Source organism: Leptodactylus fuscus, chromosome 6 (genome assembly GCF_031893055.1).
Source record: "Leptodactylus fuscus isolate aLepFus1 chromosome 6, aLepFus1.hap2, whole genome shotgun sequence".
NCBI classification, from domain to species: domain Eukaryota; kingdom Metazoa; phylum Chordata; class Amphibia; order Anura; family Leptodactylidae; genus Leptodactylus; species Leptodactylus fuscus.
In genome coordinates this window covers 103,810,726-103,830,384 of record NC_134270.1, presented here as the reverse complement: position 1 = coordinate 103,830,384, position 19,659 = coordinate 103,810,726, and the positions used below count along the sequence as shown (strand labels likewise).

At 42.5% G+C, this 19,659-nt stretch overlaps 2 protein-coding genes across 2 annotated transcripts; one reads left to right on the top strand and one right to left on the bottom strand.

The window, feature by feature from the left end:
* Positions 1-183: 183 nt before the first annotated feature.
* On the bottom strand, positions 184-11,096 carry ZGPAT (zinc finger CCCH-type and G-patch domain containing). Its single transcript, XM_075276933.1, has 7 exons — positions 11,012-11,096; positions 7,143-7,748; positions 3,190-3,323; positions 2,949-3,107; positions 2,239-2,361; positions 1,200-1,605; positions 184-668 (listed from the first exon to the last, which is right to left on the bottom strand). The coding sequence occupies exons 2-7, from the start codon at positions 7,709-7,711 to the stop codon at positions 530-532; spliced, it is 1,530 nt and encodes a 509-aa protein (XP_075133034.1). The 5' UTR covers positions 7,712-7,748; positions 11,012-11,096; the 3' UTR covers positions 184-529.
* A 216-nt stretch (positions 11,097-11,312) lies between these two features.
* Positions 11,313-19,229, top strand: ARFRP1 (ARF related protein 1). The gene is made up of 8 exons (XM_075276901.1): positions 11,313-11,375; positions 12,221-12,322; positions 14,006-14,093; positions 14,202-14,284; positions 14,387-14,468; positions 14,599-14,669; positions 17,869-17,969; positions 18,747-19,229. The coding sequence occupies exons 2-8, from the start codon at positions 12,230-12,232 to the stop codon at positions 18,832-18,834; spliced, it is 606 nt and encodes a 201-aa protein (XP_075133002.1). The 5' UTR covers positions 11,313-11,375; positions 12,221-12,229; the 3' UTR covers positions 18,835-19,229.
* The last annotated feature ends 430 nt before the right edge of the window (positions 19,230-19,659 follow it).

Genomic DNA, 19,659 nt, shown 5'->3' with positions numbered 1-19,659 from the left:
TCCCCCAATATCATACCTTCCACTCCTCATAGTCTCCTTACCTTTACATTGACCACAGCATCTTGAGATGAAGATAAAGTAAACACTTTTTGACAGCCACAGGAATATAAGGCAGAGAGCAAGATGGAGTAAAGTGCCGCAAACAACTTTAGATGTAGAAGATATAATAATATATACACAGTACTAGTAGAGGTAGCAACAGAACAGCAAAAAGAAGAGAGAAAAATCAAGAAAAGATGAGGAGAAGAATCAGCGGGGAATGAAGACTCCCTCACAGGAAGCTGATGTGGTGTGGCACTCCCTTGACTTGCACATCATGACTTTGAAAGGAAAGGGGAGGTGTGGGTATAAGACATATCAAGGTGTAGGTATCAGGGTCTCCCAGTATTAAAACCTCATGAAACATTGTATAAAAAAATATTTATTTATTTTTTTCAATCACAAAATGTATGTAATAGTCCATCAGCGAGAGGGGAGAATATACATAATGATACATAGGGCACATAGTCTCACTGCTCAGTACACAGACTCAGAACTCTGTCATCTTCTTGTGCGTGTCTGCCTTCTTCTGATCTTTCTGCAGACTCTTCTCCTGTTGCTGCAGGTCTGCAAGCTCAGACCGCGCGTTTGAGAGACGGGACTCCAGTTGCACGCTCAATACACTGTCTCTGCAACACAAGCAAAAAGCAGGAGTGAGGTGAAACGACATCTTGGCCAATGCTGAAGCTGCAGACTTTCCTATTCTGCTAAGCGGCCATTTTATGAATTCTACCATAATATATACAAGGTTTTGCAGCTTTCTAATATATTGAGATCTCTGCCTGCTGTCAGTGAATAAGAATATTTAGAGGCTAAAAATATAGTACACACCTAATACATCTCACAGCTGAGACTTTATTATGATTGTATACGGTCTATGCCCTATCAGACATTCACAAATTTTAAAACTGCCATCACACTATATAGCTCACAAATATTTGGGTAAGTCAGCCAGAAGAGTGTATTATCTCACTACTGTTGCAGGAAGGAACATGGTGTTGTGGTGTTTCTGCACCTAGTTACTATGTATCCGTTGTGACAACATATACTTTGGCAGATGCACCTACTGTACCCTGGTCCCTGACAGGTAATTATACTTGGTATTTATTTGTAGCGGTGTCCTATACTATATATTGTTGTCCCCAATAATTCTTACTTACCTCCCAACACTACGCGCCAAAGCCTCAGTCATCCTCCCAATTTCCCTCTGCTTTTGCTGGATCTTCTCTGTTGTCTGAGCTAGTGCAATGTTCAATGCCCGCTTGCTACTTTTGCTGGCATTGTAGACTTCCTTGCCTTTCCTCTCAATGCTGGTGTCTGCTGCCTGCCTAGGAGATATCATGTGTTTCAGTTTTTCATTTAAGAAGTCAAACACATTGTGGGGAGCACTGGTGTTCTGCCTAGCTCTTGCTGGCTTGGATTGACGTTTCTTCTTGACTTTGGGCAAGGGCTGCCCCCCTTTTAGCTTCCGTTGTTGCAATTCTAAGCATTGGTCCAGGGATTTGCCTTTAGGCAAGACCACTGCCTGAACGGGCTCCACACGCCCCTCCGAATTCTTCCCAAGACCTGAAAAATGATATGGTCGGGTGATATGGGCATTAAAACAGTCGCAATCAAGCGTAAATGCTACAAATATTGTCTATGTAGAGTGAACATCCAACAATGGTCTAATGCAACAGAAAAAACAGTGGAAAACACAATCCAAAAAGAAACGCTCCTCATTGCACTGTGGAAATTTAGCTGTCTTTTTAGATGCTTTTGCTGCATTTTTCTTCCCCCCATGTACATCTATGGGGAAACAAATGTAGTAATTTAACATATAAGATTAATATGTGTTTTTCAAAAAGGTACACCAGTGTGTTTTCCCTGCTATGTGTGGATGAGAAATAAATGAAATCTCATTCACTTTGCTGGGACTGTAAATCGCAGTGTTTTGACACTTGCATTTCTGCAGCGACCAGAAATACTGCGTTTCCACATATAGACTTAGCTTTCATCAGGTATGAATGAGGCACCAAAAGTAGTCCTTTGATAGATTAACAGACATTTATCTGATAGTCCAGCACTTGGTCGCTCCTGAACCTACCAACTAATGAAGCTCCTTGTGCAAATACTAAATTATCAGATTTCAAGGAGTAAATATGAAATGCAGAGATTTCCCCAGAGAATAGGCCCAAAAAACAATGCCACAACACTCACCTTTTCCTAGCTCATAACCCATACGAGCCATGAGCTTGGATCCTATACCACGAGTATGAGCTTCCCATCCTGCAAATTCAGAACTGCAGGGTGTAACTCCAACTTCCACGCTATCCACGAGTACTACAACATACATAGAGAAGCGAATGAAGACAAACAGTTAAAGGGTTTCTAAAGTTTTATGCAACCAAAGCTTAATCATCATGTGATGAAAAATTCTGCAGTTTTCTAATATATGTAACTGATTCAAGATCTCTCCCTACTGGCAGTTAAATGAGAACACTCTTGTGTCTATTCGCATATAGAAAACTTACATCTATAGACATAATCCTCCTAGATGAGGGTCTTTTGCAAATGTACCCAGTCTGGAGATCTTTGCGAGCTAAACTTATCAACAACACAAATCTCTTCTGGCATTTACAATGTGTAGATACACATAAAACATATCAATCTAAAGCCTTAGCTGTTTATATCAGAGGAATCTCTAGACTGGGAATAACTGTAACAAAACCTCAGCTAATAGACAGATAAGGCACAAATTTTCTTCCTCTGAATTTAGTTGAGAATGGCTGCATTCACTGATAAGCTGACTTCTCAGAAACATCTTAAGAAAGTGAAACGAAGTATATTAAAAAATTCAATAATTAAACTTTATTTAAAATGGAATAAAAAGTTTAACCATTTAAAGCAAAGATCATAAATATATTTACCTCTAGCATACCCAGAATCCTCAAATCCCTCCAAGTCCTCTTCATCGGAGGATGAACTATCACTCTCCCGCAATGGTGGAATAATAGCATCAGCCTCTAGAACCGCGTCTTTTAATAGCAGGGAGTCAAATTTCACAGTGTACAAATTGTCATCTATATCTGAGGGAGAACCCAGGATGAACAGTCAGTGCATGACTTACAGGACAGACATAGCGGGCACTGAGACTGCCTCAGCTTTTACCTGTAATTCGTGCTGGATACCAGATGCCATCTTCATGTCTGGCAAGGCAAGGAGCATCAATCCTAAAATTGCTGAAATCAGGTTCTTCAAAGACTTGGAGTTCATCAATGGGCACAACTTGACCATGGGAAAACCTAAGCACAATAAGAAAAGTGTTTACAGTGGCCACACATTTAGGTTATGTTCACATGGAGGAATCTGGTGCAAATTTTGAGGCGGATTCCGCTCCAAAATCAGTGGTATATTCAGCTCTGATTCTGCCTCCCGTTGTTTTTAAAAGGAGACAGAGATTGAAGCAGGACGATGTAAAAGTAAGTGTCATGCCTGTTCTGCAGAATACACGGGAAGAAATGTGCGCTGTGTAAGACACCCTGCAGATTCAGAGCAGTCATGTGAACCTAACCAGCAGGGAGGCTGGAGGGGTGAAAAGTGAAGAAGAATCTGAGGTGGATAAACAAAATGTAAATAAATGGGCACATACTAGTTCTAACTCCAGTATCACAAAAGAAATACAAAAAGGAGTGCACATCAAAAAGAGTATTAACCTTTATTGCACAATCAAGATTAAAAACCCTTAAAAACACATAATAGGCATCGCAGGGGGATACAAGATGTCAAGAACTCTTTGCGTTGCAACCCCAAATGGGGGTAAAAAATAAATATATAGTGAACAATATAAAGATATAGCGAATTAGACACCACCCAAATTATGATGAAATAAACTCAACTGAAACATAGGATACAAAACAGTCAAATATAAAATATTTGCAAAGCAAATATCCGTAATAAGGAACACAAATATGTGAACCCCCCAATGATCTGTCCCTTAGGGTGCATTCACACTGAGGAAAATAGTGAGGAATTTGGTGTGGAATTTCAGCGCTGAAAAAAAGCCTCCCATTGACTTCAATGCAGCAGAAAAAGCTAGCAGAAAAAGGAATTGAATGGGAGGCTTTTTTTCAGCGTTGAAATTCCACACCAAATTCCTCACCATTTTCCTCTGTCTGAATGGACCCTAAGAATAAGTCCAAAAAATGACATCCAATAAATGAGAAGAGAGTTAAAAATAGAGAAATAAGAACACAGTGAGGTTGTTATTTTGATACCGCCACTATTTTGGGTATATTTTTATCCTTATTTTTAGTTCTTATCTTTTGTGAGGTTATATATATATTATCACTTATATGTTCTATATTTCTGCTCTTTTCTCTTTTACTTATATTACGTATGTAATGGAGGTATTATAGGAGCAGATCATATTTGGAAAGATGATATTTGATTTGCACTTATTTTACATTGGAGTGTTTTGTATCCTGTTATCCACAAGTTTATTTCACCATGATTTGGGCGGTGTATAATTGGCATTTTATTTTTTCACAACAATTTTATTTTTACTCACATTTATGGTCGCAACAGAAGGGGTTGTTGAAATCTTACATGGTGTCCCTGAGATGTATGTTGTAAGTTTTTAAAGGTTTTAAACTTGTTTTATCTTGTCTTGTATTAAGACAAATTTTCTTTTGGATGCAAACTCCTTTTAGTACTTCTCGAATCTTTTGCTCTAAAGATGTCCACTTCCAATTCCTCTTCATTTCAATCTGGGTGAACACTACATAAAACCCTTGAACAGAAATGAACTCCAGGATCCACTACTGAAGACCACAGTTACCATGTGTCAAGCTAGTGTCTGTCGGGGAGAACATCCCTTCCCACTAATCTTTGGAAAAACTTTTGATTTTCTGGCAGTATTTATGTAATTAACACATTTTGTAATATATGCTTTATTAACAAATTTTGGCTCATTTTTGTGCAATCCTGCATTTCTTTACGATTTCCTTTCCTTTCCTTCTCTATTGATAGCTGTACCCTGCTTCTCATTGTGTACGCTTGTGTATGTAATGTAGGAAAAATGTACTGTATCATTCCAGAGATATCACTGGTGGACAATACAGTCAAGATTGGGATTCTTCCAATGGCCTTTCACTTTTTTTTGTCTTCTGTTATAAGATATCATGCTGCAGCAGTTCAGTTCATGGCAGAAGTTCAGGTTAACTCTACTATATCTGTACGTATGGGGTGTTTTGATTTTCCCCAGATGGGAGAAGTCGGGGGAAAGAAGTGTCAGGCATGTTGGAGTTGGAGTTTTCCTATCTTTCCTACCTCCTGGATCATATGTAAAATTGTAGCCTAAAGAGGGTCTGTAACCAAGCACAAAAAGCTACATGTTATATTTGATTACAGCTGTGGCCCCTGAAAAGTTATGTGTAAATTAACTCTTATTCACCAAGTGTGTGGTGACCTATTATCTCTGAGAAAAATAAAAGGTTACTACCCACTTGGTGAATAAGAGCTAACTTACGTATAACCTATCAAATTGTTCAGGGGCATATCAGCAGAAATCAAACGATGTATGGGATTTAGCATTTTGTACTTGATGCAGTCATGTCCTCATCAATTTGCGGTATTAAATACCTCTAGAAATCTGACAATGCGTTGAATTCGGCGTACTGTTAGCTTTCCAAGTATGAGCCCCAGTGGTGGAGAATTCGGTGCTGTTAGTTTCTATGTGCTGACAGTTTTCTGGTATGTGACCCGGTGGCTGAGATATAGAGCCTTTAGTTTTGGCACGGATATCTCCCCACTGTCAGAAAGGCCGAACCTACAGCCTAGCGTCATCAATGGGCAGTACAGAACACCTTCCCCCTCCCCTACCACCCAGGGAACATAATGGGAAAGCAAATTCAACTCGCTGTTGGTTGAGGACATCAAAGGTCCTCTTTAAGTTGAAATCTTTTATGCAGTACATTGCTTTTGCTATCTTGCTCCATTTATCAGAAAAAGCTCATTGTGCCTCCTCAGTGTTTACAGCTCGTTGCCTAGGTTTCAGACCACCTCTGCTATCTAACTGCAGTGTTCAGGCTGGTGACATCTACTGTTTCCGACCACTTCTATTCTCTTTGCTGTGACTGAAGGCTAATGGAGCCATCAATCAGTGCATATATCTGCTGATAACAGCTAGAACAGTGCCTCTGCTATTTCTGTATGTAACAGAGGGCCCCACAGAAAAAAAGCAAATCCCATCCACACCTTGCGAAAAATTACTCGCTGTGGACATACATCGCAGTTTTGGAAATCACAGCATGTTAATTATACCTATGGAAATGCCGGCGATTTCCCTATAGGTATAAAGGAAACAAAGTCCACAGAGGAAACCTCTGCAGACTATCTGTAAAAAGCTCTGCGGGAAAAACCGTGATGTGTTGGCTTCACATTTTTTCACGCAGCGCTTTTTTGCTGCAGGGCGCTAAATGTGGCCTTAGCCTATTAGTGTGTGTACCATGTCAGGCATTAACACCACATCCCTGCAAACAGCTATACAGGGAATGTGCATCAATCATACCTCATAACTAGCTAGCAGGAGAGGGAACATGAATATGAAGTGGGGATGGTCATTAAAATAGGAACTATATAACATTAGTGGACGGCTGACTATTTAGCATTTTCATCTCATAAAACACTCTGGCTTACAAATATGACACTGCCCTAGCCCTAATTCTGAATAATTAACAAGTTACTTCCTCACACAAAATTAGCACTCTCCTCTCCTGAAATACTCTGAGCTGCTTGGGGACCCTTGTTGCTTCCACTATATACAGATACTCTCAAACTGTGACCCCTCACTTGTCTCTATTCCCTTTGTCTCAACATGACTTCTATCAAATTCAGTCCTATCTTCACGGACATCAGCACATGAATGGACAAGTCACTGACCCCACAAGACCAGTGCACTGCTTTCCTGAAATAAATTGCATCTCTGAGGGCCTTCTCCTTCCACCTTATAACGCTCAGTCTGTGACCTCCCATTTGTCTGTGTTCCCCTCTTCACATCACAATACTACCCCACCAATATCACTCTTCTTCTGAAACACTTTATGCTGAATATTTTCAATCACCTGCAGTCCTCATTAAAGCGGCATTTTCCATCTAGGAAGTAAGGACACGGTTTCATGGCTTTGTGTGTGGGATACAGATACAGAACCCGGACACCGGCACCTCCACCTTCCATCTGTTCTGAGCCCACAATCATAGCGTTGTGATATTCTAATGTCCCCCATGTGCTGTAATAAGGTGCTTTGACTTTCATTCCACTCATTTCTTCTTCATCCTCCTCCTGCTGCTGCTGCTCTTCTTCTTCTTCCTCCTCCTCCTCCTCAGAATCTGGATCTGCCTTCTCCAGAGGTTTACCCTCATTGCTTACCTCTCCAATCGCCCTCTTGAAGGTCTCATACTCATCATCCTGAGGTGATGAGGATGATGGTTCTCCAAGAGCAGTTAATAGGTTGCACTTTTGAACAGACAACAAACTGGATTCTGTCAGTTCTATGAGCTGCTGTAAATCGCCCTCCAACTGGATAAGGTCTGCCTTCTGTGATGGGTCTACATCACCATGGAGGGTTAGCTTCACCTGCTCCAGCTGAGCTCTGTAGGTCTGTAGAGCAGAGACGAGGCTGTCTTCATCCATAGTTTTTGGTAATAAGATGGTCCACAAAATCTACAATCTACAATTACAAACATCAAAGTTAAAGAGGTTGTCCAGGAATTCGACCAAAACCTGTTCAGGTAGGGAAAATGAAAAATACATAAGTGATTTCACAGGTTCCTCACTAGTGACAGCTGAAGCCAATAATTGGTCTCAGAGGTCATGTGGGGTGAAAAACTTCCTATATTCGGAACAGAAGAATATGATTTTTATTTTTCATTCACACCCGTATGTCACTCGGTGGTGTCTTGTGACTAACAATAACATTCTCTAACTAAGGGCTCGTTCACATCTGCACCGGCACTCCGTACTTCAGGTTTCCGTTTCCTGCCTAAAACAGAGGCAGGAGACGGAAACCTGCAGGATTCTTTCTCACCCATTCATTTGAATGGGTTAGAAAGCTGTCCGGCCGTGAGTGGCGGTGAGCGTTTTAGGCTCTCCGCTGCGAAACCGGGTTTTATAATCCGGACACAGAGTCGGACATGCAGTACTCTGTGTCCGGATTAAAAAAAACGGTTTCGCGGCGGAGAGCCTAAAACGCTCACCGCCACTCACAGCCGGACCCGGTCTATGGTTTCCGTCTTCTGGCATGCAGAAGACGGAAACCATAGAACGGAGACCCTGAACGCAGGTGTGAACCTAGTGTAACACAGCATCACAAGTGGACAGGAAGTCAATTTCTCCATTAAAGGGGCTCTATCAGCAAAATCATGCCGATAGAGCCCCACATATGTGTGAATAGCCTTTAAAAAGGCTATTCAGGCACCGTAAATGTTATATTAAACTACCCCCCCGTTTTAAAATAAAACCCTAAAACAGAATGTGATAAACTTACCGAACGTGCACGGGGGGGGGGGGCATTCAGGGTGCGCCTTCTTCTTCATCCACGCCTCCTCTTCCTGCGATGTCCTCGGGTCCCGTCCTCCTCCGGCGCTCGCAAACGGACATTGATAAAAAAAAAATGGCTTGGGTGCATGTGCAGTAGCCGTAGTAGAAGCCACATACTACTGCGCATGCGCCCAAGTCATTTTTTTTTTATCAATGTTCGTTCGCGAGCACCGGAGGAGGACGGGACCTGAGGATTTCGAAGGAAGAAGAGGCGTGGACCCGTGCGCGTTCGGTAAGTTTATCACATTCTGTTTTAGGGTATTATTTTAAAACGGGGGGGGGCGGGGTAGTTTAATATAATCGTTACGGTGCCTGAATAGCCTTTTTAAAGGCTATTCACACATATGTGGGGCTCTATCAGCATGATTTTGCTGATAGAGCCCCTTTAACTTCTACAAGACTGACTGTCCATACCCAAGATGCCGTATCAGATGTAAAGTCTTAGGTCTTATTCACATGCATTTTGATCTCCTTGATAGTCACAGACTTTACAATAGGGGCATTCACACTGAGTAACGCCGGGCGTGTATCACAGCCGTACACGCCGGCATTACGGCAGACTGCCGAACACTTCCCATTCACTTCAATGGGAGCGCTCGTAAACGCCGCTGTTACGAGCGCTCTCATTGAAGTGAATGGGAAGTGTTCGGCAGTCTGCCGTAATGCCGGCGTGTACGGCTGTGATACACGCCCGGCGTTACTCAGTGTGAATGCCCCCTTATATATAAGATGGCATCCATCCAAACAATCTGTATAGCCTTGAGGAATGAAGGTAAGAGCGAGGCATGACTTAAAGAGGACCTTTCACCATTTTGCCCACAGGCAGTTCTATATACTGCCGGAAAGCTGACAGTGCGCTGAGTTCAGCGCACTGTCGGCTTTCCCGATCTGGGCCCAGTGTGAAGAGCTTACAGTCCCGGTACCGTAGGTCTTCTATGGTCAGAAGGGCGTTTCTGACACTCAGTCAGAGACGTCCTTCTTCACAGCACAGCCAATCGCACTGTGCTGTGAGAGCCGGGAGGAACTCCCCCCTCCCTCCCTGATAATGCTCGTCTATGGACGAGTACTGCGAGCAGAGGGAGGGGGCGTTCCTCCCGGCTCTCACAGCACAGCGCGATTGGCTGTGCTGTGAAGAAGGACGTCTCTGACTGAGTGTCAGAAACGCCCTTCTGACCATAGAAGACCTACGGTACCGGGACCGTAAGCTCTTCACACTGGGCCCAGATCGGGAAAGCCGACAGTGCGCTGAACTCAGCGCACTGTCAGCTTTCCGGCAGTATATAGAACTGCCTGTGGGCAAAATGGTGAAAGGTCCTCTTTAACTATGTTATGAGTTTAAATTTGTTAAAGATATAAATAAAATTCAAGAGAATGCTGTATAGTTTTCAATAAAAACTATACACGAGAACAAGGGAAATGTGAAATTAGTTGGGTGGGGAAACCATAAGCAATGTATAGAAAATATTATTTCACTGAAATAATAGTTGAGGCTTCTGACTATCTGCTTGTATTCTACCTGATGGGAGGGATGTTAGTCATAGACAGCAAGCAGCTTTCCTTTTTTGTATCAGAGATCTTTTTAGCTGAATCATAACCTGGATTTGGAGTCCAGTGTCCCTGAATCTTCTATGTTAAGGTCACTTGGGATTTTCTCAGCTATTTGTTTGCTATTTTACAGTTACTCCTGGCAGAATTACTTGTAAAGAAACCAGAGTTAGTACTAATGGCTGGAGGGGACAGACTGCTCTTTATTCTATGTGCCCCCTGCCTCAAAGCGAAAAGCATAATGTGCTGCAGACATAACAGGGCTATTAGCAGCAGACTGACAGGATGCCATGTAAGAAGGCTAATACAACCAGAGACCACACTACCCAGCGGACCCTGCTCAGATATCAACTGGTCCATAAAACACACACGCAGTGGGTCTGCAAAATGCAGCCATGTAAATAAGGCCTTATTACTGGTCACATTTGTGCTCCTTAGGAGACATTTCATAGGTCTTCTATGTCCAGTAACTAGAATAGACTATAATGGCCCTCATGTAATTACAAATGAGTCAGGACCATCTAACAACAACTGCTGCTGCTGCGGAAAGTGATGGCACCCTTGTCCCCATTATGTGACTGTGCATTGTAGTCCTACATTTCGCAACCATGGAAAATGCATTTTGGTGTAACCTTATCTGCAAACTTTTGTAAGGAGCAACACATTAGGTCCCCTAAACCAGGAGGACCACTTCAATTCAATGGGCAAGAGCTTATACAATACAGAGACTCCATGTGACAAGTGTAGACTGTCAGTGCATGCTGGGGTTTGTAGTTCTACAGGAGACCCTGACATAAGAAACTGTATCCATATATAAAATTCTCTTTAGTCATTGTAAATCTCACCTACCTCTTACAAAGACGCCATAACACCGGCTTGATAACGTCACTGTCCATAGAGCTCTTTCATGAACTCGCCGCCACCATTTTGTTGTAGACTAATTCGACCTATTCTAAAAGACGCTTATTTTAGAGTATTTATTATTGGGTTTGTGATACTGCTCTGTAAACGTTTTGGTTCTGGTCAACATATAAATAAAATAAAAATTAAAATTTAATGCACATGTAGCCGAATTTCTGGTTACTGGTTTGCCACACACAAGATGGCCGTCACATTCCGACAGATGTGTGTCATCTCTCTCGGTGGCTTGCGTACGTCAGCGGAAGTTGTTGTTAGCTGAATTGAGGCCCGTGGAGTCGATGGGGAAGAGGAGGTGAGTTTTGGGGGATGTGGGGGTGAGGTGTGGAGCTGCTGTAGGAGGGATGCGATTATTTTTCTGTGATTTGTTTCGCGAGTAGTGGAAAGATTAGTAACTGCGCTTTGTTGTAGGTCAGCGGGGCCCTTACATAGTATTGATCAGGCCAGCTCCAGGATTGTGGGGATACAGGCCCAGTGCCACTGGCCAGTATTAGGGCAGGAGGGCTGCTTACAACAGTCTGTCCTGTTGGCCAGGAATAGTGTGCTGCCCTCAGCCCCCATGTAGGTCCTCTGGAGCTTCTTATTATTATTCTTTCTTTTTTAGAATCATTCTGTTGTTGTAAAGTAAATCAGCTCTCTGTGAACTGACTTCATGTTCAGTTTTCAGCCAATCTGAAAAGCAGAGCTGTAGTGTAAAGTATGAGGGACAGTGCAGCAACCTGAGGGTCCAAAGACAGATGAGGTGGGATTCAGACTAGCTCTGTCTCCAGTAGACAGTACAGCGGGGTATTCGCACATCAGTGTTTGTAAATCAAAACAAGGCGTAGAGACATCACACGGGTAAGGTGTAATAGAAAGATTTTCAGCTATTCCTTGATACGATCACTGTCATGTAACTGTGCCCTAAGTTGGAGTCTCCTATCATAGGTGAATATTAATGGAGTCAAGCTGCAGTATAAGTTATGGGGAGATAGCGCAGCCCCCCGAGCTTGTGATAATATAGTGCATTTTAGACCAGTGCTTGTTTAGAAGAGGCAATAAAGTTCCCATGGATTATGTTGCTGCATAAACCTGCAAACAGTACATGCATTTATACGTTTACTCTAACTGGTTAATATTTGAGGTTTCGGCTCCCTACAGGTCACCATCATGTATACTCTGCTATCCGGGCTGTATAAGTACATGTTCCAGAAGGATGAGTACTGTATCCTGATACTGGGGCTGGACAATGCTGGCAAGACGGTGAGTTTTACAGTGTGTGCCATACAGTGTAATGCTGTGTGTGCTATACTGACCAAGCATTATAAGATAACATAATTGTGACAGTGCCAGTTTGGTTTAGCCAAGTGTATAATCTGGTAGTCCAGCTCTAGGTTTGGGTATGTTAGTGCTGTTGTTGCTAGACTATGGTAGCAGGTGTATACAGAGATGTACGGTTAATTCTCTCTTTGAATGTACTCTATTAGGACTGCCAGTATAGGGTTGGTTAGTGTATCCAGAGAAGCAGCAAGTATTGTCTTGTACATTTTGTGGAGATAAAGCCAGTCTTGGTGAGTGCATGTAAACAAGTCAGTGGATATATTCTGGGTGGTAGTAAAAGCTTTCTCTCTGTGCCCTGTCACTGGCTGGCGGGTCCACAGGAGTATCAGGAGATGTGTGACAGCTACCGTATTTTTTGGACTATAAGACGCACCTAGGTTTTAGAGGAGGAAAATAGGGGAAAAAAATTTTGACACAAAAAATATATGGGAGTTGCAGTTTTGCAACAGCTGCAAGGCCACATTGACAGGTGACCCTGCAGCTGTACGGGATGCATAGAGTGTTTTTTTGCAGGGTCAGATGTACTTTTTAGTTTTACCATTTTGGGGAATGTCTATGGCTTAGATCACCTTTGATTTAAATCAGAGGCAAAACGATGAAAAAAAACACGGCGGTTTGGCACTTTTGATTTTGATGTTCTACGTACAGGAAAAATATTAGTAGACCGGGCACTTTCAGACACAGGGATTCCTAATGTTTATGTGTATCACAGTCATTTTCTACTTTTATATGTATTCTAGGAAAAGGAGGTGATTTAGAACTTTTATTTTCTTTATTTTTATTTTTTTAAAACTTTTTTTTTTTTCACTGTTCTACTAGCCTCCCCCCCCAGGGGGCTTGAAACTCCAATCATTTGATTGCAAGTCCCATTCTACAGTTTGGGGGGAGAGGGGGGGGGGGTTAAGTTTTAATGCCTGTAATTAGAAAGCAAGCTTTGGGCCTCCGCGTATAGCAGAGACCCGGTTGCTATGGCGACTGCCCTGCAGCAGGGCGGCTTCTATTATTCTTACAGACCCAGCATCCGCTGTAATAGAACAGTGGATGTCAGGGAGGGTTTTAGATGCCGGCACAGGTGCTGGGCCTGTGGCATCACCACGCTCCTGCCACTGCAGGAAGTCAACAGCGGCAGGAGCGTGGCGATGCAGCAATTCGATGCTGCAATGCTCCACATTCGGACTATAAGATATACCCTCATTTTCCCCAAAAATTTGGGGGAAAAATATTGCGTCTTATAGTCCGAAAAATACGGTAATTGTTTTGGTATTAGGGATCGCTGTTTCAGACTGGCATAATAGGGCTGGCCAGTATGGTTAAACCAGCTGTTTGCACTGCAACAATGGGTTAAAAATTCTATCCAGGGTGATAGTGCCAAGTTGTCTCTTGCTATATTAGTTTTGGCAACACCAATCTGGTTCAACTGGCTTATCATGGACTGAAGTATCAGCTATGACTTTGGGTTATATCAAGACTGGCAGTAAAAGGCTAGGTAGTTTGGTAGTTTTTGGCTGGTAGTACCATCTGTCTCCTGGTATATTAGAGGTGCTAGTGTTACTGCAGCAGCTGTGCAAGAGTTTGCCATGTCCACATATGATATTTTTCTTGTAGACATTTTTAGAACAGACTAAAATCCGATTCTGCCGAAACTACAAGGGGATGAACCTCAATAAGATCACCACGACTGTAGGCCTTAACAGTGAGTAGAATGAACATACGGAAGCAGTTCATTTTGGCAGTTGCTGCCTTATAATAAGGTGTTCTGTGTCGCTATCATTTGTACACAATTCTGGTGTCTTCACTACAGTTGGCACCATCGATGTGGGGAAGGTCCGTCTGATGTTCTGGGATCTTGGTGGACAGGAAGAACTTCAGGCTTTATGGGATAAGGTGAGATACACACAGACCTCCATTAACCATAGAATATACTATGTACTAAACTACAAGTGTAGTGTTTCTTTAATACTGACTTCTATTCTCTGATGTCTTCAGTATTATGCAGAGTCCCATGGAGTGATATATGTTATTGATTCCACTGATGAGACCCGCCTGTCAGAGTCTAAACGTGCTTTTGGTAAGTTAATAAAAATTGTCATGCATTGTCTTATCTGCAGTAGTCTGTACCGTTTCTTCTATAGATTAGAAAATAAAGTCTGCTACACCTGTTGTAAGATTAAGTTTCTACGTTGCGCTCTGTATTCCAGAAAAGATGATCAGCAGTGAAGCCTTGGAAGGTGTGCCCATCCTGGTCTTGGCAAATAAACAAGATGTAGAGGTAATCTGAGGGAGGGCGAAAGCATTCTACAGTAGTGGCTAAAATTTTTGGGATTGACGTACATTTTAGTTTTCATAAAGCTTCCTGCTTCAGTGTTTTTAGATCTTAGTTAGATATTTCTATAGTATAGTGAAGTACAACTATAAGCCTTATATATTTTACACTTTTATTGACAAATATGTATATGTGAAGACTCAGTATTTACAGTGTTGACCCTTAATTGATTTCTGTTATTTGCCCTGGCATGCTTAAAGAGGACCTTTCACCATATCCGGGCACAGGCAGTGTTATATACTGCCAGAAAGCTGACAGTGCGCTGAGTTCAGCACACTGTCGGCTTTCCCGATCTGTGCCCGGTGTACAGAGCTTACGGTGCCGGTACCGTAGTGCTCTATGGTCAGAAGGGCGTTTCTGACCATTAGCCAGAGACGTCCTTCTGCCTCGCGGCGCCAATCGCGCTGTGCTGTGGAGCGGGGAGGAACGCCCCCTCCCTCTGCTCACACAGCTTGTCCGTAGACTAGCACTATCAGGAGGGGAGGAGGCGTTCCTCCCGGCTCCACAGCACAGCGCGATAGGCGCCGCGAGGCAGAGGGACGTCTCTGGCTAATGGTCAGAAACGCCCTTCTGACTGTAAAGCGCTACGGTACCGGGACCGATAGCGCTTTACACCGGGCACAGATCGGGAAAGCCGACAGTGCGCTGAATTCAGCGCACTGTCAGCTTTCTGGCAGTATATAACACTGCATGTGCCCAGATATGGTGAAAGGTCCTCTTTAATATCAACTTTTGGGCCAAATCCTGAGTACTGACAACTCATTCTTGCCTATCAGTGCTTGGCGTTTATCACTGTTATTGTATTTTGTTTGGCCACCTGCTTTTTGAGGATTGACTACAGATTCTCAATAGGATTGGGATTTCAGGAGTTTTCTGGCCATGGACCCAGAATTTCAATGTTCTGTTCTCCGTCATCACTTTTGTCTTGTAACATGGTGGTATATTGTGCTGAATAAAGCATTGATTATCTCCAAGTTGCTCCTGGATGGTTGGAAGAAGTTGCTCTTGGGGGCGTATAGATACCATTCTTTGTTCATGGCAGTGTGAGTGAGCTCATGAAAAGCAAACCTACACGAATGGTCTCGGGATACTTTACTGTCGGCCTGGCAGAATTCATGATAGAGCTCACCTTTTCCTCTCTGAACAGTCTTTCAGATGTCCCAAACGGGGTTTCTTCAGAGGAAATAACCCTCATCTTCTGCAGTCCAGTTTCTGTACTTCTTGCAGAATTTCAGTCTGTTCTTGTGATTTTTGGAAGTATGATAGTCTCGAGAATTGACTCCTGCTCCATGGGGCTTTGTAAACAAAACATTGAATTTTTCAATCCATGACCAGGAAACTCCACATATCTCAATCCCATTAAGAACCCATGGACAAGCAAAATCACAGAAATTGTAATATTCTCCAAACACTGAATAGGCAAGAATGAGTTGCATTAGTCAGGATTTGGTCCAGAAGTTGATAACCAGCATGCCAGGGAGAATTCAGAAGTCTTGAGGGTAAGGATTGACACTGTATATGTTGAGTCTTTGCAGAAATTTGATGTATTTGTAAATAAAAGTGTAAAAATAAGAAATGCCTTTAATGGTACTTCAGTATACCATAAAACATCTGGCTAAGACTAGGTTCACACCTGCACCCTGTCTCAATTCGGTGTTTCCATCCCCGAATCCTCTTAAAAAATACAGAGAGAAATGTCCTGCAAGCTGGACTTTTCTCTCTGTATTTTTCCACCTTTTTTGGGTGGAAACTCGGCGGACCCTATTATAGTCTATAGAGTCCGTGGGTTTCTGCAGGTAATGTCTTTTTTTTTTTTAAGCGGATTAATGCAGGTCTGAAACTTGCATCAGAGATATAAAAACATTGAAGTGGCAAGCTTTGTGATAACCAATATTTGTGTCAATCTCAACTTTTGGTCAATAAAACTTAAGTTTTGCAACAGTCTAAGGCCCGGATCACATCTACGTTCGGGAAGTCCACATGGGGACCCCTTGAACGGACTACCGAACGCATTGACAAATGGTGTGCAGTGAAAGCGCACGGTCCCCATAAACTATAATGGGGTCTGTGTGCTTTCCGTGCGGTCTCCGCACGAGTTATGCGGACAGGAAAGTAGTTCATGAAGTACTTTCCCGTCTGCATGTGGACACCTTCGCGGAAACCACACCGACCCCATTATAGTCTATAGGGACCGTGTGCTTTCACTGCTCACCGCTTGTCAATGCGTTCGGTAGTCCGTTTGGGGGGGTCCCCATGTGGATTACGGATTACAGAACGCAGATGTGAACCAGGCTTGAGCCACATTAACAGATAGTGATATCTAGAATAAACCTCTATAATCTTGTGAGTGACTATCAACATTCAAGCCTTATGGCATCTTCCTAAGTTAAAGAGAACCTTTCGCCACCTACACTGTTTCTACTTCTTAGCATCTGTTAATAGGCGCTGCTCCACTGATTCTATCACAGGTGAAATGTATTCTCTCGACTCCATTGTTCCTAGGCAACAAGAGCAAGTAGTTTTGGTGCCTTATGTAACATTTCAGCTCTGTGATGTCAGAGAGGCAGCATTAGGCATGGGATGTTATTCAGAGATCCAATCAGAGGCAATAAGTGTCATATCTCATAATTATCTGCTCCTGCCTGACACTGCCCTCCTGACAATACAGAGTCTGAAAAACATATCAGGCTAGGTTCACATCTGCGTTCGGGTTTTCCATTTAGGGGGGTGCTCTTGGGGACCCACCGAACGGAAAATCCGCATAAAAAAAGATATTACCTTAGGAAACCCGCGGACCCAATAGACTGTAATGGAGTCTGTATGGTTTCCACTTGGTGTCCTCCCAAAAAGGGCAAAAAATGAGAAAAAGACACTGCTTGCAGTGCTTTTCTCTTCGCATTTTTCATGTGGTAAGGAAACAAAATCCCCAAACATAGTTCAAGCGCTGGTGTGAACCCAAGGTCCTTTTTAAAGTGTGGTTACTTGCATTAGCCACTTGAGGGTGCTATAACCTAAGCATAACTTCCATTTATAGTTGCATTGGACATCTAAAGTGTGTTTCAGCTTTCATAAATACTCAGACAGTGAAGGATTCTAGTGGGGTAGGACAGTTATTACCATCTTTAACTGTTTTTTTCCCATCTAGGGCTGTCTCTCCATTCCTGACATCAAGACGGCCTTCAGTGATTGCATTAATAAGATTGGCAAGAGGGATTGCCTGACCCAGTCCTGCTCTGCTCTTTCAGGGTAAGGATTTAAAGAATAATTCACGCTGATGCTTTCCTTATAAGTTTACTAAACACTTTAAGCAAAAAGTTTTCAAAGTAATACTGACTCCATTGTGATGCAAAATTTATGTGGTCCGGGGTAATAATTTTACACAGAAATATGTCATCCCTTGTTTGGGTTTGGGGTCTGTCTTATTTATTGGACTCATAAAGAGTTATCTCTGCTTTTTATAATCATATTTTATGCTCCAGTCACATTCCGAGATGCATTCATATAATTACTGGGTTTGTATTAGAACTTATTCTACTTTGTAACATTCTACTGCTGCTCCTGATTCAGTGTCTAAAAAGAGCATGTTGTGTTGAAGTGTATGGTCTCTGGTCCTGCTCAACAAACCGGAAACGCCTGCTCAACCAGTCGCAGGCTGCTGTGGCACCTCAGGGTTACACTGTGATGGGATGAGCGACAATTCCAACTTGTCAAGCAAGACTAGGAAGTGCAGAGCAGTGAAGACCCTGGCAGAAGTGAAATGGGACTGGCACTGTAGATTTTCTATGCACAGATCTGGGAGGAAAATCTGCAACATTTCCGCTATGTGCAAACATACCCTAAAAGCATCACTGTGTGCTAAGGAATATGTCAGCTTTGACAGTGCTAACAGCCATTCAGTTTGTGAATGGGGAATAAGATATGATGTAACTGAAGATGAATAAATCCGTAAATGTAATATTTGTAAAGATAGTAATTTCAATAGTTCTCTTCATATCCTGAGAACAGCCATCTTTTATTTTGCAGGAGGGGAGTGAATGAAGGTGTGGAGTGGATGGTGAAATGTGTTGTGAGAAACATTCATCGCCCCCCCAGACAGAAGGACATCACATAGAGTTGGTTCTATCAGAAGCAAGTGATGGAAGATAATGAAGCACAGAGCTGTGAACACCCATCCAGCAGACTGGAATGTATATACACTCCTCCAGAAAGACGTGTAGATAATTTATATAGAGATCTATTTATGTCCTTCCTTCCTATGAACTTCTCTTCAAGTCAGGTGATGTAATCGGTCTGGTGACAGTCTCTGAATAATTGCGCCTTTGTTATGGCTGCATGTGACCAAAGAGGAAGCTGTCGTGTACTGGAGCCTGCCACTGGTTTTAATATTTATGTACTGTTAGCTGTGACTAGAAGAAGCATTTGTGTTACTGGTGACTGACTGGCCGCACAGACACGTGCTTCTGGCTGCCACTAGGTGGAGCATTTGCATTAAATCCTTATGTATTTTATGTGTTTACTAGTCTGTTACTTCAGTGCATACACTTCCATGTTCTGTATATGTTAGTAACTACATTTCATATGTACCTATGAACTAATGAATCACTCTTCACTTAAATGAGTCTGCTATGTACACAATAGACCAAGGGTTCAGGACCACTAGTTTTAGTTAATATTAAATGTGCACGACCGCGTACATATACAGCCCTGTGAAAAATGGAACAGAAGCCACTTGTATGGCATCTGTTTGCTTTTCTGTGACCCATACACTTTATTAAGTGACCCTGGACTGCAAAAATGAATGGTAATAGGACTGAGTTTTTGCAGCTCACCTCACATCTCCCATATGGATCCATGAATATTACAAATATGTCAATGGGACATTAGAAATGAATAGGTCTGTGTACATTATACCTTAATGTGGGGATTCATTCATTTA

Bases quoted from the DNA above. Each gene is read 5' to 3' on its own strand.
- ZGPAT (XM_075276933.1), bottom strand. From the start codon at position 7,711: ATGGATGAAGACAGCCTCGTCTCTGCTCTACAGACCTACAGAGCTCAG. The intron at 2,362-2,948 runs GTAAATATATTT...TGTATGTTGTAG, and splicing joins GGATTCTGGGTATGCTAGAG to TACTCGTGGATAGCGTGGAA. The intron at 1,606-2,238 runs GTGAGTGTTGTG...ATCATTTTTCAG, and splicing joins GGGTTATGAGCTAGGAAAAG to GTCTTGGGAAGAATTCGGAG.
- ARFRP1 (XM_075276901.1), top strand. From the start codon at position 12,230: ATGTATACTCTGCTATCCGGGCTGTATAAGTACATGTTCCAGAAGGAT. The intron at 14,094-14,201 runs GTGAGTAGAATG...TCTTCACTACAG, and splicing joins CACGACTGTAGGCCTTAACA to TTGGCACCATCGATGTGGGG. The intron at 14,469-14,598 runs GTAAGTTAATAA...TCTGTATTCCAG, and splicing joins AGAGTCTAAACGTGCTTTTG to AAAAGATGATCAGCAGTGAA.